Source organism: Aspergillus undulatus, assembly GCF_047715775.1.
Source record: "Aspergillus undulatus strain CBS 261.88 unplaced genomic scaffold BDV17scaffold_63, whole genome shotgun sequence".
In the NCBI taxonomy this organism is placed as follows: domain Eukaryota; kingdom Fungi; phylum Ascomycota; class Eurotiomycetes; order Eurotiales; family Aspergillaceae; genus Aspergillus; species Aspergillus undulatus.
The window spans coordinates 6035-29003 of NW_027396667.1; the positions used below are offsets into that span (position 1 = coordinate 6035).

The 22969-nt window shown below is 50.7% G+C and overlaps 7 protein-coding genes across 7 annotated transcripts in view; 5 read left to right on the forward strand and 2 right to left on the reverse strand.

The window, feature by feature from the left end:
• The window catches only part of BDV17DRAFT_300812 (uncharacterized protein), a gene marked incomplete at its 3' end in the record, with an annotated part of 1680 nt that extends 836 nt beyond the window's left edge, over positions 1-844 (reverse strand). The window contains exon 1 of the mRNA XM_073764132.1: positions 113-844. Coding sequence (XP_073611561.1) covers positions 113-691 — 579 coding nt within the window. The 5' untranslated portion in view covers positions 692-844. The remainder of the gene's footprint in view (positions 1-112) is intronic.
• A 645-nt stretch (positions 845-1489) lies between these two features.
• Positions 1490-4402, reverse strand: BDV17DRAFT_284437 (putative C2H2 finger domain protein; the record flags this gene model as incomplete). The annotated part of the gene is made up of 3 exons (XM_073760534.1): positions 1490-1576; positions 1628-2515; positions 4400-4402. 3 exons carry the CDS (start codon positions 4400-4402, stop codon positions 1490-1492), a joined length of 978 nt encoding a protein of 325 aa, XP_073611562.1.
• A 546-nt stretch (positions 4403-4948) lies between these two features.
• On the forward strand, positions 4949-6405 carry BDV17DRAFT_273698 (dienelactone hydrolase family protein). Its single transcript, XM_073759040.1, has 5 exons — positions 4949-5012; positions 5080-5208; positions 5280-5350; positions 5408-5455; positions 5518-6405. The coding sequence occupies exons 2-5, from the start codon at positions 5180-5182 to the stop codon at positions 6135-6137; spliced, it is 768 nt and encodes a 255-aa protein (XP_073611563.1). The 5' UTR covers positions 4949-5012; positions 5080-5179; the 3' UTR covers positions 6138-6405.
• A 4045-nt stretch (positions 6406-10450) lies between these two features.
• On the forward strand, positions 10451-11023 carry BDV17DRAFT_204309 (uncharacterized protein). Its single transcript, XM_073755312.1, has one exon. It carries the CDS (start codon positions 10602-10604, stop codon positions 10905-10907), a length of 306 nt encoding a protein of 101 aa, XP_073611564.1. The 5' UTR covers positions 10451-10601; the 3' UTR covers positions 10908-11023.
• A 3123-nt stretch (positions 11024-14146) lies between these two features.
• BDV17DRAFT_204321 (putative C6 finger domain protein) lies at positions 14147-15694 on the forward strand. The gene is made up of 3 exons (XM_073755313.1): positions 14147-14504; positions 14559-14882; positions 14937-15694. The coding sequence occupies exons 1-3, from the start codon at positions 14384-14386 to the stop codon at positions 15551-15553; spliced, it is 1062 nt and encodes a 353-aa protein (XP_073611565.1). The 5' UTR covers positions 14147-14383; the 3' UTR covers positions 15554-15694.
• A 3865-nt stretch (positions 15695-19559) lies between these two features.
• Positions 19560-20397, forward strand: BDV17DRAFT_204383 (uncharacterized protein). Its single transcript, XM_073755315.1, has one exon. The coding sequence runs from the start codon at positions 19736-19738 to the stop codon at positions 20315-20317; it is 582 nt and encodes a 193-aa protein (XP_073611566.1). The 5' UTR covers positions 19560-19735; the 3' UTR covers positions 20318-20397.
• Positions 20398-20797: 400 nt separating this feature from the next.
• Positions 20798-21553, forward strand: BDV17DRAFT_204381 (uncharacterized protein). The gene has a single exon (XM_073755314.1). It carries the CDS (start codon positions 20934-20936, stop codon positions 21405-21407), a length of 474 nt encoding a protein of 157 aa, XP_073611567.1. The 5' UTR covers positions 20798-20933; the 3' UTR covers positions 21408-21553.
• Positions 21554-22969: the final 1416 nt, after the last annotated feature.

Consider the following 22969-nt stretch of genomic DNA (forward strand, 5'->3'; position numbering starts at 1 on the left):
AAAAAAAAAAAAAAAAAAAAAAAAAAAAAAAAAAAAAAAAAAAAAAAAAAAAAAAAAAAAAAAAAAAAAAAAAAAAAAAAAAAAAAAAAAAAAGGAAAAGAAGAAGACAAACCCTCTCCATACTAATCCCCCCGGTAACATTAACCCCGGGCTGATTCACAATAATCTCAACCTCGTATCCCTCCTCACTCCCCATCCACCCACCAGCCCCATGCCAGATCGCCACAGAAGAGTCACCGGACCCATGAATCCGCGCGGACTCTGCAGCCTGAACATGCCTGAACGACCGGCCATCAGGGAATGTAATCACGATGTGAGCCCAGAGTGCCGGGCCCTCTTCACCCTCCCTCAGCATCCCAGCACCGGGGCTAGTTGTTCCATTCGGGGCCACGTAGCTCGCATTCGGCAACGCAAGCGGAAACCCACCGGGCCCGGCATTCGAGAACGTTATGGCGACAGAGGCATTGGGATTCTCGACGGCGATGGCGTCGAAATGCCACCAGTCAAGAGTGGATTCGTTTGCGCGGGGGAGTTTGGGACTGTCGAGGTCGGATTGGTCCAGGGACGGGGTGCGGTAGTCGGCGGTTATTGGGCCGGTGGAGAGGAGAGGGGGGAGGTTTATGCTGTAGCGGGCGGTGGTTAGGGAGGTCAGGCCCAGGAGGGAGAGGGGGAGGAGGGATTGGAGCCTCATGGTGGGAGGTGAGAAAGAGAAGGTAGGATGGTAAGAGTCGGGGATTTGGCGATTGGAAGAGAAGAGAGAAAATGGTGACGGAGGTAAGGTGAGGTGGGAGATGGGAATGAGGTTTTATATCCATGATGGCTAACTCGCTCATCGGCTCTACTTCAGTGAGCATAGTCAAGCAGTTAACCGCGATCGAGACACAGAGAACGTTAGGTAGAAGGAGTAAAAATAGAGTAATATACCACGGTAGTGCAGGAGGTTATACAGAAACGGGAACAGTGACACAACACAGCCCAGAGCACAAGAAACAAACCCAATGCTAGTGCTACTACAGATACATACAGCTGAGCGACAGTCCAGTCCAGACACCAAACACCATCCAGATCAATGTAATCCCAAGCGAACAAAAAAAAGCCAACCTAAACTAATATCAGCGTTCCACGTGTGGAACAATCAAGCCTCTTCGATACATAAACGCCGACAAACATGCCATGAGGACGGGACCTGTGTCTCCTATACCCGTCCGTCTTCAGAATTCATCCTAGTTCTTGTCCAGTTCAGTCGTCCAGTCAGTCAGGATGTTCAATCCAGTCCAGTTCAGTTCCGTCCAGTTAGTCCGTCTCGGATCATTGCTGTGTATTCTGTCTAGCTGCCGCGGTGCCGTCCTGTCTTCCGGGCGGGATGCGAGTGCGACCGTCTGATGAGATTCTCCGGTCGGCTAGGCGCGCAATTCTCCGGTTGGCGCGGACTAAGAGTCGTTTCGTGCTCCAGCGGTTTCGATTCTGCGTACAGAAGTTGACAAGAGAGCTAGTGGCCCCCTGACTCTTCGACTTTGACCTCTCCCTTGACCGGCTTCTCCAGTTCATCCTTGCACCCTTTGACCAGTTGATGTCGCTACAAACGTTAGTACCCGATCACCAAAACAAACTTTTATAAGACGACTACCTTCAATGCATCCTTCCGCGAAAACTGCTTGTCGCAGTTATGGCAGGGATACGGCTTGACAGCGAGGTGGATCCGGCTGTGTCGCTTGAGATCATGATTCCGGTTGAAGCTCTGCGGACACTTGTCGCATTTGAACGGGCGGTCATTTGTCGGCCCCGCTGCATGGACGGGATGCGGCGGGTGCCCGCCATACATCTGCTGCATGCTGGCCATATGGCCGCTGTTGAAGCCTGGGAGGAGACCCGATTGCAGCGGCCCCATCAAAGACATCTGCCCGCCGGGACTGTGGACATTGGACATGACCGGTCCAGTCATTGCTGGGAGTGAATATGATGGCCACGGCTGGCGTTGATAGCCTAGATGCGGTGGCGGTGGCGGTGGGTTCGATGCGACCCGCGGGGGTTGGTGCATTCCCAACGGTGGCGGCGCGGGTGGTCCTGCTGGCCCTTGATACTGGTAAGTGTTTGGTGGACTGGTGAGCTGCTGCTGCGTGTTATACGCTGGGGCTGACGACGATTTGGCCATGTAGGGATCATTCGATGGTACTGGTGGATGAGGAGCGCTTAGCATCGGCTGCGCGAGATGTGCTGGGGCAGCCGTCCCCAGCGGCTGATGAAAAGGGGGCAGCTGCTGATTCATTTCGTATGCTGACGGCATGGTGTCGGCGCCGGGGGTCGAGGTCGCCGGGTTGCGATGCAGAGACGGATTGAAGGATGGCGAGAACGGATCTCGATTTGAATAGGGTGAGCTGAGGTTTGGAGTCCAAGTCTGCCGGCCGGCGCTCCCGCTATATGAGCCAGCCCAGTACGACGACGACTCCGGTGATGATACACTGGATGAAACAGCCCCAGACGTCGCAGTCGTGGTTGCTGTCGCTGGGTCGCTGGCCTGTGTTTGGGAGATGATGCTGCTGGAGTTTGGTGGTGGCAGATGGTGCAGCGGGTGCGACTGCGACGACGGGTATTTCAGCGGCGTCGCGCTGAAGGTCGGTGCTGGCAGTTCAAACGATGGCAGCGGCGGTGCAGCCGGACGGCGCGCATTCAAGGGTTGCTGGACCTCGAGGCCCGTCCCCATGCCCGGGGGGAGTGCGAGAGTCGCCAGGTTTGCGTGCTGTGCGCTGTGCAAGGCTGGGACAACGGGCAGGGCGGCCGGTAGGCCAGAGGGCAGGCCAGGGGAGGACAGACCAGAAGAGAGAGTGGTTTGCGGAGGGAAATCAGCGAACTGTTCGGGACCAAGCCAGAGTCGACCAGAGAGGTCAGGAGGATCCAGGGCGAGGGGATCGCGAACGCGATCTCAGAGAGAAACGATCGGCAAGAGAAGGCTGAAGCGCAGTGGGGGATCGCAACTTAAACTAACAATTCAACACAGCACTCTCGCATACCCACGCACCACGCGAACAGCTGGCAGGAGCACTCGGGTTTTGGGTTGGAATTCAGTCACCGCGAGGAGACAAAGACATGGCAGGCATCCATGGATGGACAGGAAGAGAGGAAGAGAGAGGCAAAGTCAGAGAAAGCGGTCAGATACGAGAGAGGAATAATAATCAGAGTCAGAAGGAGAAATGGGCCCAAAGTCGATATCAGCAGAGTCTTCGGAGGTCTGGCCAACGCGGGGGGAAAAACACTGAGACTGACTGAAAAGGAGGGCGAAAGAAGGAAAAAGAAACGAGGCGAGCTAACTCGATAGTCGCGGCCGCTGGATAATATTAACACTCGACCAAAATATCACTCAGTCTTCACAAAGTGTGTCCTCATTACTGCCAGTTCTATCTATTTACATAGTCTACCAAATCTGAATCGATTCCATCTTGCGATGATCACTCGGCAACGTGGTTGACAGGGTAGTTCCACTGTGCTCCCCCTCGTCGTTGGCCACCAAAATCACTAAGATACTAGTTTCACTCTGCTGATGGTCACAATCCATTCAGTTATTCACTCATTTAGTTTCAATCCTTCATCCAGTCGGTACTTCTGACAAGAGACAGCACCAGGTTCCCTTGCGTCCGGCTGCATGACAGCTGAGGGCGCCGTGAGCAGGGAGTGGACAGTAGGCAGTGGGCAGTGGACTGGTAGCTGCAGGGCGATCGATCAGACAACACTGGGCGAACTCAAAGGGGGCTCGCATCCGTGGCACGGACGTCTGGAGCAGGAGAATGTCTCTTTTGAGAATGGAAGCGAAACAAAGCGAGTGGTGATTTGGTGGGCTTCAAGAAGGGTCAGGTGCTGCCTGTCAGATGCCCACTCTGATTATTCATCCAATCATGTGGTATAACGAGCCAGGCACTAGCTGCATATGGTTAGAGTGACTTGGCCTGCCTCGGGCTCGGAGAAGTGCGGACCACTCCTGTCTCTCCTGACTCTCTCGTAATCGTCTCTGTTTTCGGCTGTCCTTAGCCTCTCTTCCTCCAACGAAGTCCTTCCTCCAGCCGAGATCCGACCAGTCAGAACAACTGTTTCGCTACCAGTCAACTTACTCTGATTGAGATATTCAGTTCGTGTCCATGTGCCAGCCCATCACATCACATCGCTCCCTTCTTTGTTCGATGAGCAACTCAGCAATGAGCACCTCCTGGACCCGCTGTCTCAATTTTGGTCGCATTCCTAAAGTACCGGGTCCTGAGTCCATCAACCATGCAACTGCACCAGGAGTCGAGTCTAGACCGCGTGCTGGAATGGGCGCAGGCCTGGACTCTGGCTCCCTACGTCGTCTCGGTTAAGCTGCGATGGCGCCGTGGCTGCGCTCTGGTGGCGTCCGACCTGTAGTTTAATCGACCATGGCTGTAGTTTATTTGCCTTTGGCTCTCCTCTATTGCAAACAACGTAACGACGAGTGTATAAAGTATCTAGAAGTAGGTTTTGCGCGTGTAGCAAATGCAATAGTAACGGCCCTTCATGCTCCCGAGAGGCTGCAGAGTATAATTTTGTCGCTGAAGCTAGTACTGCTCGTCAGGGTCTTAGAAACTTTCTACTATGAATGCGGTCCATGGTTTGAAAGGACATGGTCTACTTTACGCTTGAATATTAACCTCGTCCAAGGCCAATTGGAGATTCCGTGTCTAGTCCGGAGTAGCCGCATTCCATAGGAGCAAAATATATATCTTCGACAACAGCAATGAGTTGAACGGTCGCATTTGATCTGATCTTGATAATTGAGGTACCCGAACCCCAATAATAATTCCCAGATCACCGAGTAAACATTTGATCCACTAGCGTTCTCCGTAATTCGTTCTGTCACAGTTCTCAGTGGTAAATGTTTAGCCGAACCCCGCGTCGACGTCATACTGGCGTTGGTTGCAGCGCTGCCCTCTCCTCTCTCCAACTTCAACTTCACCTCTTCGACTATTCACCAACTAGTCATCAATCTATCAATTCCTCAGTAATCCACTGTACGTCTGGACGCATTCCTTTTGTCTCAATGCTCTCCCGCCAGCTTCTAATTCACCCCCTCCGTAGGTCTGCCCTCGCGTCACTACGACCACCCTTCTCGAGCTCCCCATTCCAGTTTCAATCGCCATCCCAACCCCAGCTCTACCGATCGAATTGCTCTTCCGCCATGTCTGGTGTTAGCAAGGCTTGTTGCTCGTATGTTACCCGACTCCATATCGCTTTATTCGCTGGCAATGGCGGCAGCTAACGAGTCGTGTTGTTGACAGCATCCCCCCCATCCAAGCCAAGGGTTACCAGCCCAAGGGCGAATACAAGACCATCAATGGCTTGAAGACATGTTCGTCTACCCATTGCACCTTCTCATAAAGAAATAACCTAACGAAATACCGAATAGACGTCACGGGCCCCGAGAACGCCTCGAAAGCCATCCTCATTATCTACGGTACTTCCTTTCAAAAACCCTCTCCAACAACACCCAAGCTAATCAAATCCATTTCTTAACAGACATCTTCGGCTTCTTCCCGCAAACTCTCCAAGGCGCCGACATCCTATCCACCTCCTCAAAGCAAAAATACCGCGTCTTCATGCCCGACTTCTTCGAGGGCCAACCCGCAGACATAACTTGGTTCCCGCCTCAAACAGACGAGCACAAGGAAAAGCTCGGCAACTTCTTCAAAACCAAAGCCGCACCCCCAGCAACACTAAGCAAAATCCCCGGCGTCATCTCCGAATCAAACGCCCTCGCCCCACCAACCGCAAAGGGCGGCGGGTTTGAGTCCTGGAGTATCCTGGGCTACTGCTGGGGCGGGAAGATTGCGGTGCTCAGCTCCGGTGCTGAGAATAAGACCTTCAAGGCTGCTGTGCAGTGTCACCCTGCTATGTTGGATCCGAATGATGCGAAAGGGATTAATATCCCCATGGCGCTACTTGCTAGTAAGGATGAGAATCCTGATGATGTGACTAAGTTTGGGGCGAACTTGTCGGTCGATAACTATGTCGAGACTTTCGCGAGCCAGATTCATGGGTGGATGGCTGCGAGGAGTGACCTTGAGAATGAGGAGGTGAAGAAGGAGTATGAGCGCGGTTATCAGACTGCGCTGGGGTTCTTGGAGAAACATGCTTAAATCGATGAGGCTATGCCTGTTGAGTTTATGTTATGTTTCTAGAGTAGTGGAAACAGTGCGGCGTCCTGTGCTGTATAATGATAATGATAATGAAGGAGGGAAGCAATGTGCTACCACCTCCCAATATCTGACTGAATGTGCAAACTATTAAGTTAGCTTTAGCAATCGATCCTGTCACTTGCAAAAGTATACTACATGGACGTCGATTAACCCGTCTCCATTGAAGCTTTTTACCTTCTGGTGCTGTCGTGAAAGGAGCAAATGGGGCCCGCTACAAAAACTACTGTTTGAAAACGCCAATTATTACGTCTTCCTTATTATCACCAATGTCCTATGAGTCTTCCGTTACTACATGTCTGTCACTACGGGATTGAAGAGCTGAATATCAATATCTCTATTACTGCCATTGAGAATACAAACGTACTCCTCCACAACATGAACAAGAACAGGAAAGACCCGCCTACTGATAGTCCCCAGCTTGACCTACCCTCTTAAAACATCGATGGTGACCAAATTCCTCTACCTAATGATTGGCATTCATGGCGAGATCGTCATGAAAGATAGGTCTAGCTAGCTAGGCCGGGCCTTCTACGTGCTGATGAATGATCACATTCAGTGCTAGCAGCTTCCAAAAGCACACTGACACCTTCGCAGTTAACTATGTGATTCTGTATTCATAGATCATAGAGGACAATGATACCTAGTTATGATTGATGCCTACCATATAAGTAATCCCGTAATGACGGAAGTGTTTGAACGATAAATGATCTGAGGTTTATGGAATTTTGATATCGATATTGGTGAGGATGATGGAAGAATCGATCATTAAGCGTATGATATTGCCCGGTCCTTCGCTTCTTTCCTAACGGCACTAGGTAGTGACGGATACCAAGAAATGGTAAGATTGTACGGTATGATCTTCAATGGATCATGAGAACGAATGGGGATCTCGCATTCTCGATAGAAGTACCTCTAACTGAAACGCTATGAATCACTGGTCACAAGAAGGATGACTAAGGAGACAACTTAAGTCGACGATGGAGGCAAGGGAGGAAGGCCTCCGGCTTGCGGAGCCGTTTCCTGCAAGTCACAGCAGCTACTAAATGATGCTTTGATAGGGAAAGAATCATGTTGTGGAAGGCGCGGGCACGTGACGGCTCTGCCATTAACTTCAGAATAGTTCTGCATCCCAAGGCATTGCATTCATTGTTGACCATTCAAGCGGGCAGCAGGCTAAACGGAGTGCCTCTGACAATACTATCACATGTGATGAGAGAAATGGTAAATAGGTGGATACCTTGGAACCAAAGAACTACGTACGACCTATCGTACCGTGTACCGATCCTCGGTGGGTGAGGAGACCACTGGGACAGATGAACCTACCGTGTCTGGGCATCTGCGATCAATGCAGTCCGTACTGGGGTCATCAAGTTCGCTGGCGTCATGATAATGACGGAGTGAGTGAAGGCCCAAACCTATACGGGAAAAACCTACCAGCCCTACCTACCAAACAGGCCAGAAGGCGAAGTGAACCTACCAAACCTACCAGACCATATCTGATCTCTCACTCTTTGATTCAATGATTTGCTGCAATTACTGCGCGCATGGTCCATGACCGACGCTCGGGATAAGAGTCAAGGGAATGATGGGCCCGCTGTAGGATGGTTGTCACCCAGACAGCAGAAATATATGGCGGCACGATGCGAGTGAGGATGTTGATTCCCGACAAATGGTCGGGGAGGCCTCGGTTAAAGTCGGACGTCCTTGAGAAAGTAGGGCTGTGATGAGTCATTGTGACTTGCCGGGCATGTGTTGCGGCTCTCAATGCTCAAAGACCGAATCGAACGGAACAATTGATGGCGGGCTCTCTGCTACAGAGGCCGTGAGCGTAGCCGATTCAACTCATTCCACAACGCGCATGACTACTACCAAAATGAACACAAGTAGACAAGGAATAGGGAATATTTTCCGCTGCGTGTGTAAGGAAAGAAATGCAACTGGAGTTGTAATGCTCGGCATCATTGGAGCAAGGTTGGATCCTAAGTCGGGTAAATACTCTTAATGGGGAGCAAGACACTGGGCCACAATCTCCGGAGACAATAGCGCTGGTCCTTCTCATCGTTCGGCTTTTCGCGACCCTCGGATTTATTGGCCTCAGGCATATGTAGGCTGATCAGGCGACAGTTTATGATGGACGGTTTTGTATAAACAGTGTCGTATGACCGTCTGGAACCGTAGAGAACTTGTGAAGACTGCATGCTTGGGTGTTTGGGAAAGAGAGAGTCCGCGATATTGAGTTTGTTTAGCCGGCAAGGTCATTGAATGGCGATAGGATTAACGTTGAGAAGCCCGTGATTTTATTCAGCGGACTCTATCAACTCCTGCACTTGTCTCGCGGCTCCAGATAGTCAAAGCACTGACGCAGAGTTTTCAGGCCGGGGAGAAGGGGCTGGTCCGATTTCAGTACACCAAAAGGACGTTGCACGGTATAAAAACCGTCGCAGAAAATCTCACCACAAGAGCGATGTCAACAGGAATGTCGAATTTCAAGTCTGTTTCTCCTCGAAGCATAAGTGGTTCCTCGATGGGATGCTCTAGTTCTTCACTCATCTGAGGAGCTCATAGAGCGGTTCAAACCAGAAGAGTCCGATTGAATAGCAAAAGCTTCTTCTGTTCGGGCCAATCCGGGCGGCAGAAGATTCCGGTTAGAAACACCAACCAGGGTGCTATGTCAACGGCAGGGCCACATCATGGCAACTATCCAAACGGAAGGTGTCAACTGTGACCGCACTCAAACCCGCCCCAAATGAACAGGAGTTTACCATAATGCGGTATAGAACAGTGGATCAAGATATGTATGGTTGGTCGGATTCCGTCCAAGCTTCAAAAAGCAAGCAAGCGCACGGGTTGCATTGAAGGGGATGGAGTTCGGAGAACTCTCATGGCGTGATCATCGGTTAGCCTCCAATTCAACGTCAATCTGTTATCATGCAAAGAACGCGTTGTATTGAGCAGAAAAAGGTGCCTTCGGGACAAGCATCCTTTGCGCTTGTTGCCGTGACAGGGTGAGAGTATCGGCCTTCAAGCAATACTTCGGTCAGGTCGCCCAAGATCAATTTCGATTTTGGTTTCAGTGATTGGCTTCTCAAACGCACGGCGATGGCGGCAAGATAATGTGACAATCCTTTTAATGGGTAAGACCTTAGGACATGCGTTGAGAGGGTTGACCAAAACTCCGTTTCGCTGGTGAATCATGCATGCTTCAGCTCCTCATAAACCTCGCCCGTGAGCACGCGATATTGCATTGCTCGCGGGTAAGGCTGATTTCTCGGGCTATCATCGAACTCGGCGAATCATTTCTCGTTCCATAGCTCCGGGCATCCTCGAAGTGGCCCCCGGTATGAGGGTTCTGAGGGCCGCTCCGCCGCAGCGGACTTTCAAAATCGACGGCCTCTCACGTGGAACATGATATTGGTGCATGACGCGCGAGGCGTTTACCAATATCGCGTCGGCCGGGTCAATGTCGGTCAAACCAAGTCTTGTCTAGCGTGATATAGAAGGCACGCCCGAGTGGGCAAAGTTGGGGTCCGGAGAGTCATCCGAGGCAGGGACGAATCGACGTCCACCATCAAAGACGGTTGTCAGCTGGCCAGATACGTCATCGTCACATAGAAAACAGAACCAGGCGTCAAGCCTTATCCGTCACGGAGAATTGGTATCGAATTTCGTCAAAAAGTTTCACATAGAGGTCCATACAGCGTCCGAATCATGAGAGCGTTGTTGCATACAGAGTACTCCGTAGAAATGATAGTATCAACCCCCAAGTTTCCCCACATGCTTCCAATGACACATTATGCCAGATTCCAGGTCCAACGAGTCGAGAACAGTTGGATAAGCCAATCGAAGCTAGCCGGAGAAAGGGCGATGGCCGAAGTGAAGAGCCGTGGATCTTATCGAGGAAACCAATGTCCGAACTGCACACACATGAATCCAGCAATCCAGATTAGCATAGGCTATATAATTATAGCGAACGATCCCGGGTCTGGGGAGACGAACCAGATTGATGAGAGCAGGGTCAGGGCTCAGAGAGGACGCGTAAGAGTCCGGCTCAAGTAAGCATGGAAGGTGTGGACTACCAAAGGGAGATAAGCGACAGATGGTAGTGAAACAGGCCGGCGACGCCGAGCAGACGCGCCGAGCAGGGATTAGTGCGTGGTTCTGTTGGAAGTTGAAGAGTTGAAGGCGGTGGTGGTGGTCGGAATTGAGAGAGGAGGAAAATGGAAAGTGGAAAGCCGTTGGGCTGCGAAATGATGGCGTCGGTGGGACCCTGAACAGGCAACGGCTGCGAGACGAAGGAACTCTCTCTCTCTCTCTCTATCCCCGGCTATCTACGGAGATTATTTTCTGCTTCGGGATCTTGCGCACTTTCTCTCTCGAGTACCTTCTTCTAGACTCTGTTATCAGATGGCTGCGATGATTCTTAGTCTGCTCCATACGGCCTTCGGAGGTCGACCGTTGAAAGCACCCACAAGGCTCCACGAGTCCACGATCCTGCCTACGAACTGCCTAGGTCAGCTCACCCCAGCTTCTGCTCTGTCTTTGATTGGAAGGTCCAGCATGCTAATTGCCTCGTCTTTTGACGGAGTTTCTCATGACGTTCTGGAACAATGTTCGATGAATCGCAACCACAGAAAACCCAACGTGACAACCTCTGAAGCTTTGAAGGTCGACTTCCTTGCTTTTTTCGCGTCTGCATGTTCGCTTTTTTGATCGGGCATCTAAGGCAGATCTTATCAACTCTCGGCTGGCTGTCTGGCAGACATTCCTCAATAGTAATGGCCAATTCTTGGCCGACTCCGGGGGAGCGGTTTCTTCTGGTTAGCTGACACCAGTATGGGGTAAGCGTTGGACTGGGTCCACCGACCACTTGCCCTTTAGGTGTCAAGTTTCCGAGGCAGATTGGCAGTGAGACCTACGGAGAACGACAGAGCAAATACAAGTGCTCAGTAGGAGTGGGAACTGGAAAGGCTCGTCGACGCAATGAACGGCCGAAGACGACAGTGCTTCCTGGCCGCAACCCAGCCTGCTGGTTGCACGAAGATGGCCGAGGGACCGACCACGGAACAAGCCGAAAGGATTCTTGATGCCTTCAGCCTCGCCTTTTTTGGACTTCGAGTCAGACCCTGAATTCCAACTGATATACGGATATCGGACATCACAGGCTCTGACATGTCGCTTTACCAGGGCATTGTTCCGAGATCCGAGTTGGTGGCTTGCCTATGACATCGGGTACCCGCCCACTTTCTAGTCGAAATTCGACAAAGGGAATGAATCTTATTTGCAGGTATAATTAGGGCAGAGCAGTGACATGGCGGCAGTGATGACTCGTCATCCAGTCCACTCGCAGTTACAGAAGACTCGACCAGAGTCGAGTCAATCGAACTCGACCTGGAGATGATGAGGCGAAATATCGACCAGATGATCGTTCACCTGCATTATCCTTTGGGACAGAGGAACTCGTAAGGTACGCAAGCAGTCTCCGAGATTGGCTTTGGAACTTCCCCTTGCAGAAAGACATGCAGTCGTGGTGGCCAAGGCCCACCGAAATGCAGAAATTGCAGAGTCTCAGTCTGCCAGGAGCAGTCCCAGAGACGAAACCTCGGAGCTGGAGCATCCTTAATTAAACCTTGCAAGGCCCACCTTTCTGACAGCTCGTCAGCCCACCATGGGCTCTGCAGCAGCAATCGTAGACCATCCACGCTGCTACGAAGATTGAATGTTGGGCGCGTTAGCAGGCGAGTGAAAAGAGTGCTTTTACAGCTCGTTATCGAGTTTCCTACAATGACTCCAACTTTCGGAACCACTTGAGCCAGCTTGAATTATCATTGCATCAGAGCGGGCGGTGGAGAATGCTGACGAGTGCAGAGCTTCTCGAAGGACCACCGACTTCTTGAGGGTCTGTTTCAGGTGGCCGCTAGTCCAGATCTGGGCATCGACGAGGGTGTCCGACGCGAAGAAGGGAAACTGCCTCCCCGGTATCGGTTGTCTATTGGCTCCTTGAATATCATCCGCTCCACACTCAATGGCCAATCAGCGCTATGGTGTGTACTCTCCAAGCAAAGAGGATTGTAGACAAAAAGCCTCCGGATCCCTGACAGGTCACAGTAAAGGATCAAGAAGCAAAGGATGTGACCTCAATTGCCACGGAGACGGAGTCACTTCCCTACTTGTCTCTGTCTATCCATAAAATATCAAGATGTGGTGACATTCAGTGATTCAGCCCTCTAGGATCCTCCTCCTGATTTCCTGAACAGCGCCAGGGACTCCCCACCCCCGCTAGTCCGAATCCAGCTGTCTGTCACAGATCGGGTTCCATGGGTGTCTTTGATTCGAGGCCCAGATTGGGGGCATCAGGGAGAATCCCAATATTACCCACGTATCCATGGGTTCGACCTCAAGGTCCCAGCCTCCGGAGTATACGCCGTAGCTCTGGTCTGGTGACGACCAGATCGGACAATCCTATCGTCCTCCTCCAGGCATCAGGTAGGAATCGTAGATAGATCACTTGGTTTTAGTGCCCTACCAAGCCCAACCAGTTGCGATCACAATAGCGCGGTGATTTTGACCAGGATGAGGTCAGATCATTGTTCCCAGGAGCTCCAGAAATAAGATCTCTTTGTTGCAGCTTAGTCGACTCGCCTGCAGCATTCTTCCGGCAATTCTCTGGTAAATGGCGGTAGTGTCTAGAAGCTGAAAATTACCTCAGATTAGCCGTTTCACCTTATACTTAGTCGGTTCTGCTGCCCCAACCGCCACACCTACAGTAGAGTAATCCCACGTTCGCTGTCCTTCTGGTCTCCTTCTGCGGCCTGTAAGAAGGTTTAGATAGATAGAAACTATGCTCTGATACGGACAGGATTCAGACTGATTGCAGCGAAAGCATCACATCCCTGATCAGAGTGATCGTGCCTGACGGAGGCCATTCTGACCCTCTCATCGGACTCTCCCCAGCGCTCATACCACTATCCACTTTTTTCCAGTGTCGCTTCTTTGATGTCATTTAACAGCCTTATTTTTTGCCATTATTATTCTGAAATTATTATTTTATTTTAGGCGATGGTGTCTTTTCCTACCTGACTGATTCCCACCCCAAACCCCTTTCCCAAGACCAAGACAACCACGCGCAGTTCCTCAAAGACACGCAAAAAGTAAAAAAAAAAAAAAAAAAAAAAAAAAAAAAAAAAAAAAAAAAAAAAAAAAAAAAAAAAAAAAAAAAAAAAACACAAAACAAAAAAACCCAATCTTAATCTTGAATATAAGATGCCAGGACATCATTATCGCGGTTGATGTCGCCAGAACTGCTGTTAGTGGTCTAGTACTAGTTACTCTTCAGGGCTGCAGGGCTGCTTCCATCTTATTATCCTCTTCCTGCTCTTCCACACTCCCTCCACTGCTCCCTCTCTCCCCTCCGGACTTCCTCCTCGTTCCTTCTTTCCTTCCCTCTTGGCCTGTAGTCCTAATTTATTTTACCTTTCTTTCTCCGATTGATTACTGCCCAGTCATTGTTTCACTCCCTGGCTGCTTGCTTCTTCTCACCTTGACTGCTCTTGGTATTATCTTCCACCTGCATACTTTCTTTTTAATCTCTCTACTGGCCTCCTCTTGCCCAACTTCGCTTTCCTTTCCCTGTTATTCGCTTCTTCCCTTCCTTTACCCTAATTACGCTCACCGGACCGTCCAACTGTCATTCATCGTGGGTCATCTCTTCTGACGTCCGCCAACGGAGCTGCTGCGAATTGTGCTACACGACGACACGACCACCACGACACATTAATCTCGAAATCATATAGACGCCCTTTACTTCCTTAGTGCCGGGGCCTCGGGTTAATTGGGGTGAAACAACTATCTACCCCTCGATTTGGCATCACGCTCCTGCTTCGTCGGAAGTGTGGAGTACCAGCACTGAAACGAGCGCCCAAGAGGCGTACGCACGAGGTCGAAATATCACACCAACAGCGTGATATCTATGCGGGACTTCCAGTGATTCATTGATTACGCTGCCACGCTTATCCCCGCCGGTCTGCTCTTGCATGGCCGATCTTCTTAGTCGCTTCCATTTGCCACCAGCTCTCGAGATCTGCTCTCTCTGACTCCGCGTGCGTCCCTGGATTCACCCAGTGCAATCGATGCGCCAGCACTCCTAGGGCTGGTCTTTTCGTTCCACTGCTTCCATTCTTCCAGAAACTATGCCCGCGGCTGTCGAGTGTATGACATCGGTTACTATCCCTCAGACTGCCGTCATGGATCCCTCAGCTGCCGACAAGAAGCGCAACAAGCTGGGATATCATCGTACATCTGTCGCATGCGGTTAGTTTTCACCCCCGATCGTTTGGCCGTCGCAATACTTATACGTCTCGATAGTCCATTGTCGACGGCGCAAAATCCGGTGTCTCGTTGCGGCGGATGACGCTCAAGGGCGATGCGAGAACTGTATCCGCCTGCGCAAAGAATGCCAGTTCTTTCCTGTTGATCAGCAGCCACCAATTGAGAAGAAATCTCGCCCGAGCTCGCGCATAGGCACCATCGCAACTGACCCATCCACTGCGTCCTCTTCGCCCCCGACGGTCACGGGCGAACAAACCGAGGCTTTCTATCCATATCAACCTATGCCCTTGAGTGCCGGTCCTGAGGTAACGGCCTTTAACACCGGTCCGTATCCGGGGAATCCGATGTCATTTGCGCCAGGTGGGTATTCTTACAGAAGCGTCCGGAATTGTTGACTGACAAACGCGGTTGTAGGAGCGACAACGCCGATGGATCCTTCAGTTCCTTGGGACGAGTTTACTACCATTCCACAAGACCCGCAGATGTTGGCAAACATGTCTGCAGGAAAGCAAGCAATAGTTAACATGCCTCCCCATATCTGGAGTCAGCCAGCAACTCCCATTGCCGCCATGCCGCCGGACCCCTCGCTACCGGGAGCACCGACGGTGCCGTCACAACCACAACCTCTTAGTCCGACATCACCATACACCGTTCAACCAGACGGATCAGTTTGGCAGATGCCTCCCAGTCGATCAATGACATTTCCTGCGCAGCCGAACATGACCCCGTCGTACCCTAGTCCCGGTGGATTTGCGCAGCCAATGCCTCCCAACCTGAAGCGCAGCGTGACGAGCCCCGGTCAGGGCTACCCTCCAGGCACTATGAACCCGCAAAGTCCCACCGCCGACTTTCAAGGCACACCGGTTCCGGTCACCTACGCGGCGCAACCAGCGGCAATGAGATATCCCGCGTGGCAGGATATGGGCGGATTGCCACAAGTGAACATGCTTTCATACCCTGGCTACACAGAAGCACCGCAGCAGCCCGCATACAGCAGCCCTCCGATGGGCCACCCCGGACAACCTCAATAACAATATACCCGAATTTAAAGGGCATATCGGTTCGAGGCGGCTCCGATTCATTCCATAATATACCCGTTCGATATTTTGCATTTCGTTGGCTAAATACCTCTGGGTCCATTTATACTATACATATCAGCTAAGCATCAGCGGGCGCAATGGTCTTTATTTTCGGGCGGCATTTTCATCGTCATTGTCATTGTCATTATGCTCGTTCTTTATACTCCTCACTTTCGTTCATATATGCGGATCATGGTTTGATTAGATTTTACGTTTGGTCTCACTTTACTCTTTTATCTCGATTGGTGTCGGATCTCATGTTGTCTGATGAATAGAAGATATATAAGATATAATTGACTACAGGAAATTGCTTGGATGCTGATGTATATATAGTACTTGGTTTCAGTTTGACTAGAGTCATATATTGCAATATAGATAGCATGATACTCTATGAAGCGCGATACTAGATTTAACCCTTACTTGCCTTTGGTCTCCTTGTCTCCCGCTCAATGGTAAATGTCATTCCACTACCTCTAATTCGCGACCCGTCCGGCCTCCAAGCCAATTCTCTTCCGAGAAGCTGGCCATCTGCAACATTTTTCCCCATCCAGATTAGCGCCTCGTGATTGGGCAGGGTAACAGTATAGTTATTTGCCCTGGAGCGAAGCATGAAGTATGCCTGCTTGTTCTCCAACTACCATTCTACCACATATTCTGTTTCTTCACACCCAAGAGTCCTACCTCAAGGACAACTACCTGGATATCTAGCCATGTCCAATGCAAGTGATGAGATACGATACTAGGTAGTGCTCATCAGCCTCCGACGTAACGTACCCGCATAGAACGACAGAGCGGAATGGCGTTCTGCAATACTGAGTGGGTAGGTTGGTTGGTTGGTTGGTAGGTATGTAGGTATGTAAATCAATGAATAGACAGGGCCCGTCCCCAGGGAGGCACTCACCATCTGGAGCCCAGCCCGGTCTTGGAGATAAACCTGGAGCCTGGTGCAGCCAACGGGGCGCCTGTACTAAGTAAATGGATGGCTTGATGGATGGGATGGATGCAGAAAAAGTCTCGGGTACTTATTGCCTCTGCCCGGCTGCCTACCTACTGCTCCTTTCTTCCTTCAACTACTCAGGCCGAGGCTTCCATTGGATCGAAATACCACCGCGCCTTCCTCTCTAAGACGCGATGGTATTGTGCTCGCGTCGCGTCTCCAAGTCGAGCGGAGTACCTAGGCTGGCGCGATGGGTCACCCGCGTTGCTGGCTTCGGTCGTTCCTTCCTCTTCCCTACCCATCTTCATTGCATCTTCCTAAAGTATCGGTCCTCTCAGGCCCGGGCCTCGCTCGCTCCTTCCCATCTGGGACCAGAGGCTTTTGGGTGCTTGTTTTGCCTTTTTTTTTTTTTTTTTCTTTGAGTAGTAGGAGCCTGAGGCCGGGAGGCGGAGATCACTGGAGTGGACCGTAAGGTACCTAACCTCCTACTGCTTACATGAGTCAGTTAGAGCCTCGAGACCGAATGGAGATGTAGGGCTAGATACTGGACTGGTACAATATCCTTCCTCCTCTCCTGCTATGTTAGATTCCAATTACTGGGGAGATGCTTGGTTGTTCTGCAGTGCTTAGCTGGCTAAACGAGTGATCAAGTTCATCACCACCGTTGGTTTGGAGCCTTTTTGTCTCTACCTGAAGGCGTGAGGATCGAACAAATCCTACTACTATGTAGAAGTGGTGATAGGTACTAGCACGAAGTATTGGTCGCTGTGCAAATGTCATCAATATCCGTCAATGTGTATAAGTGGGAATATATTCAAATTACCGAACTCAAGTCAAGAATATGATAATGTCCTAATATGAGTAGATATCGGTATTTAGCTCTCGATTCTCTATCTAGTAGGGCATCTTGGATGCCATGGCGTCCAAACCAAATAGCTGATTGAGTTATCAGTTGATAATACATTTATGTTCATGCCGAGGTCAGGAATATATTGTATGTTTAATCATTTATATCTGGCAGAGTAAGAATGCGGTAGTCAAAGTCAAAAGGCTATCATCTGGCCAGTGTCTTTGCATGAGCAAAAGGCTAACCCCGGGATTGACCGTGGCCTGGAACTTGCAGTCGGGCGATATGAGCTTTAGATTGCAATATTTTTCGATGAAACGTAAATATAGATATAGATATAGATCACCAGATAAACATCTTATCAGAGATACGGCATAGTTGCCTCGTGCTAGTCTTACCAGCGTATCGTCTAACGAGGCCGTCTAAAGAGATCTCAGAGAGAACTCTCTCTCAGATCCAGAATAGACAGATATATACATACGCCCACTACGCTTCGTATGTCGGAGTATAGTTGTTATCACACTACGCGCAGGGTGGGAGTAGATAGGCGGGAGGCAGTTTTGATCGGTGAGCACTGATAGTGACTTGTGACGACATGATGCGCGCCGCTGTTGGACGAATAGTAGGCTAACTATGGCAGAGTGCGGCTGCAACCTTGAGCTTATCGAAGAAGATATCGTCAACATGCTGGATCAGGCAGCTCAATGATGGTGTAATCTAGGCCAACGGCGGAACCTATCGTCACTGCGATATGTAAACAAAAAGACAATGGAACCTCTCATTTCGCATTTCTGCCAATGAGCGTCTTCACACAAGTCTGTTCGCAGGTCACCCCTGCTTATCTTGTGGAGGAGATTCGTTGCGTTGGATCAGCGCAGGAGGAAGCGAGATGCCTTCTCCGCGGTAGGAGACGTGACGATAGAAAAGAACGAAGAGCACAAACGGTGACAAGGAGGAGTTATCATAGCACTGTGTTAGTTGTGCTTCTAACAAAAACCACGTTGGAGTTCTGCACTCTTGTAAGCGCTTTCAATGGAAAGTTCGTCTGGGGTACAATGTGGAGAGACCCGGGCTTCTCTAAATTTGGAAGTGTCTCCAAACATGGATTAAGTCATCAAAGAGATAACAATGTTGAGAGATTCAAGCTATCGAGGAAAGCATGCACGTAATGATATCCTGGTGGTTGCCTGCAGCAAGGGTCAAGCGATATCTGACGTGGTTTCTGTTGCGTCTTATCTCGACCGCGGCGGCTGGCAAATGAAGGTGTCCCCTAGTGTTTATCTCGATATGATATCGCGTCTTCGAGGCCCGATAGTCGGCGTACGCTCGTCATTCGCTTTGATCCTCTCTGCGAGTGATTAGCGTTACTTCATTAACCGGCAGCAGTGTCCGCAGCGATACAAAACCCGGCATGTTTCCCATTGGGCTGTGAAGGCGACGTGAAGTCTGTGAAGAAGACCTCTCCATTCTCTTATCGAAAAGGAACATATAAGACTTGCGACGGGGAAAGCAACGAGCGATTCCGTACAATGTCAAGCTCAATGTGCATCGGTTCTTTTTGGTGCTTCATTGCTTCGCTCACTCGAGTTTCTTCAGATCAGAACGCCCACTGGCCATCAGTCAACAGCCGACCTTCGCTGCCTTTATAGAAGGCAAGCGTTCACGCATACGCTACTATCTCCACGGCCCTTCAGTACCCCAATTTCTTTCCTCAGCATGACGGTGAGACCCGGACTCAACATCAATATCGTAATAGATGACCTCCGCCCTACCCGTTACGAATTGGTTGCTCTTCTTTTGTCCGCAAATTGGAGTTCGGCCCCCTGTCGTTTTGATGAGCCAGTTGCACGGTGCATCTCCCCTTCTACTATTTATTTTCTTCTTGTTGGCTTCCTGTATGGTCCTGCGGTCTGCTCCGAGACCCGGTGGCAAGGATGCGCCGTATCACATTCCCGCCTTGGGCCCTTTTTCAATACCCGCCGCAGCCGCCAAAAATGATCCCAGCACCATATCGAAGATGCTTGTGAAGCTGGAAGCCTGATCGAAATCCCAAGGCTAAAGCGCGTTTGGATTAAGCAGATAGTGTGGGGTGTCAATCTCCGTCAAGTTTGATCTTGAGGAAAATATTGGGACAACGGCATTTTCTCCCCTGGTCGTTGCAGTGAAGACGGTGCTTACGATTATTGCTCCGGTCTATCATAAACACTGGTCCAAGTGACGGCACAACCCGCGTCAGATCCACCCGGTACGCATCCGGGGAAGACAAGAGCAGCCCATCAAGTCGGAGTTATTATTCATCCCAACTCCCAAATGATGGATCACGATAAATCATGGGGGACGAAGGAACATCATGATCTGCGGGGTAGCTGCCAAGCTGCATTTTTCAGATGTGGGCTGGCTGCAGTCCTTCCACTTTTGGCAGTCCTCGAGCGCCGGGGTATTGTTCCGGCTGTTTCGCTTGCAGACGGCACAGAACGAGGCGGATGAATCCTTTCGAGTCAGGAGAGGATGCTTGTTGGTGGAAGTGGGACAACTTTGTCTCGTGATAGTCAACAACAGGATTATCCTCCGGGGCAGAATGGCTGGGAAGGCAGCTCGGGCAGGCGACAGACTGCTTTTTGGTAGTCCTCGCGTCTCCCAAGATTCAATGATCAGCACCAATAAGGTCGACGGAAAGAAGATAAATCAACACGAAACTCCGGTCCCTGACTCCAAAGGCTTGTGGCGCCGTGCGGCGAAGGGACGTCATCATTCTCGGGGAAGACAAGAATGTCAACTGATGCTGCTTGATTTTATTTGCAGCATTATATTCACTAAACTGAGATGGGCGATCGCGACAGCCACTCCATCATCCACTTTGGGCTCCCGTCCAGGGCGCGGAATCCGTCCTTTTGCCACACGGAAAATCATCCCAGCAGGGTTCAGAACATGACGCGTTCCCTCCAAAGGCCTCCTGCAGTTCTGGTGTTGTCTTTTGGGACAGACGCAGGCCTCGAAATCGGTAGCTGCATGCATTTCGCTGCGTCAGTTTCGCTCGCTCGAGGACAGTGACCAAACGGAATTACGCCGAGGCTCTTATCAGCTTATCAGACGATGACAGTGGGAACCGTCATTGCAGCCGCGTGGGAACGATTGCCTGACGAATCGTCTTGTGCGCTTCGGAAGCGTAGTCTCGGCAGTGGACCCTCACGTTTGTCTATTCTGCGGGGCCATCTTCGTTTTGTCTTCGATTTTGGAGACAGTGGGTTTTATCGAATTGTTTCTTCGGGAAGCTAACGTGTCCGGGACTGTAGCGCTTCTTCGCCACCAAGTTTTCATTTCGATATGATATCAAACAAGTTCTCGACCCAGTCTGACACCATCTCGAATTGTCCAGGTCCTGCACCTCAGTGGCTAGGCCAATTGACCCTAACGGCTTCCTGGCCAACCTTGTTTAGCCATGGGCCTTAAGGCTATCTGATTCGCGCTCTTTCATTCGACTCCATCTCGTTGCCACAGCAGGACTGTCAGCTACTCAGCTTGAACCTTGGGGGAACTCCGTACTCCGTATGGGGACGCGGAGGCTCTCCCTCAACATGGCCCTTGCATTGCCTCCTTGCATTGCCCACCGGCCCAGTTTCCTTGTCAAGCATGAGGCAGATGATATCACTTCTTGCGGAGGTGAGGACGATCAGCCCTTTGTGCCACCGGAAGAAGACAGTCTGATAGGACACCGCAAGGATGGACAAGCTGCTGCTGTAAGCCAACGATCAAAAGCACGAGGACCGAGAGGCTGGATGGCAGACTGGCGACTGGACATTGTTTCATCGGCATTGAGGTCTCAAGCTGACAAGGGTCCTGCGTTGCTAGCTGGTGGGACCGTCAGTGGTAGTCAACGCGGCCTGTCGGCTGTCTTGTTCGTTCTGAGATGGAAAGATCGGAGGAATGAGGCGAGGCTGGTCGCTCCTTCTCGCTTGAATGAGGCTGACAATACGATTGTTACTGAAGCTCAATACCGGCGCGTACAGACACGGGTAAGTTAGGAACCGGCATCGCACCTCTCCAAGACCATTGGACTTGGCCATCTCGAGGTTTCCCTTCTATCTTTTGGATTCCTGGGATCACAAAGAAGATGCCTTTTGAACCATGGTTCAACAATCATGCCAGTGATAGCTATGGAAGACTACAAAGGGCGCAGGTGAAAATGGACATTTGACATGTGCTCGTCGAGTCCTCCGCCAGCCGAGACGAGCTGCCTCCGTCTCAGATTCCGGTGCTTCGGGCATCAAAACTCCTGTTCATCTCGGCACCGCTCCGGACCAGACGGACTGCCCGATGTCGTCCGCCCCGCTAGCCTCGCTGCTCCATCAACGGAAGAGTAGTATACTACTAGTATGCCTCATGCTTGTCTCCTTGAGACTACTACTGTCCTATATCGGCCGGCAACCATCGCAACTCCGAAGAGCGGACGTCATCGGCTTGTCTAGCTCGAAGCTGGCCGATGCGGCATACCCTCCAGACTTTTAGATCGTTTACTCCAAGGGACAAAGCGTGCACTAATCCAGCCGCGGAGCCAATGACTGAGTACGGTAGTTTGTACGGCAAAATTGCGGCTATTTGGACCAAGCATTGACGGTTTGAAGACGGCCATCACACGAGTCAACCAGAAACCATGCGAGCACTAGCCTGAATCATCGTAGACGGCATGAGTAGTAGGCTGCGTCCAGAGGCTTGGTTCTCACAGACACCACTTTACATGCAACGTGATTGGCGGGCTTATCCCCGTCAGACGCTAGCAGGGGGGTGCAGTCTCAGCTTTGGTACTTTCGGTCGGAGTACTTTCTCAGACCCTGCGAGAGCATCACGATGGCTTGGAGTAGGTACGCGTGTGTGCAGACCCACGAAGGATTGATAAAGCCCAGATCTTGATTCTGGCAGTGACTCCGGAAGTCAGTTGCTCTGACAAGCACGGAACACGATAGATGAAGGTATATTAAGCTCGGATATAAGGTGGCCTCAAGTCTTCTCGAACCAGCGTCACTCCACACTGTCATCCTCCCCGCCCGCCATCAAACTTACCAGCCCACCTCGGCTTGCCACGTACTGGTATTACTTGGTAACACAGTATACTGCTGCTACAACTCCACTGCTGTCTACTCTGATTCTCTCAACAGAAATCAGGACAGGAAAGTTGGGAAGCGCGATGGAAACGGTTTTATATCGTCAGATGAAGCTTAAAGTAATCAAGCGATCTTAGAATTAAGCGTCAGGTCGGTGCGCTGCGGCACTTACTAGGTACTAGAATTTCGCTTTCTTAAGGCGGGAAGCAAAAAAAAGACGTCTAGACAAGAGAAGAATCCGGAGCCTGCAGCTGAGTGCTGCTAGTTATTTTTATTATTTTGCCTATTACCTGAATCCATAATTCATCCTTACATTTTGTTTATCTGAATGTGATTCCGCCCTCAACCACTGCATCATCGATTGTAATATAGCATGCCCCTCCCTCTGTCTCTCTTCTCCAATGCACTGCTCTTGTATTTGCAGGCGCGGTCTCAGCACCATCTAGCTGGACCCCCCACAAAGCACAAAGGGAAAACAAAAAAAA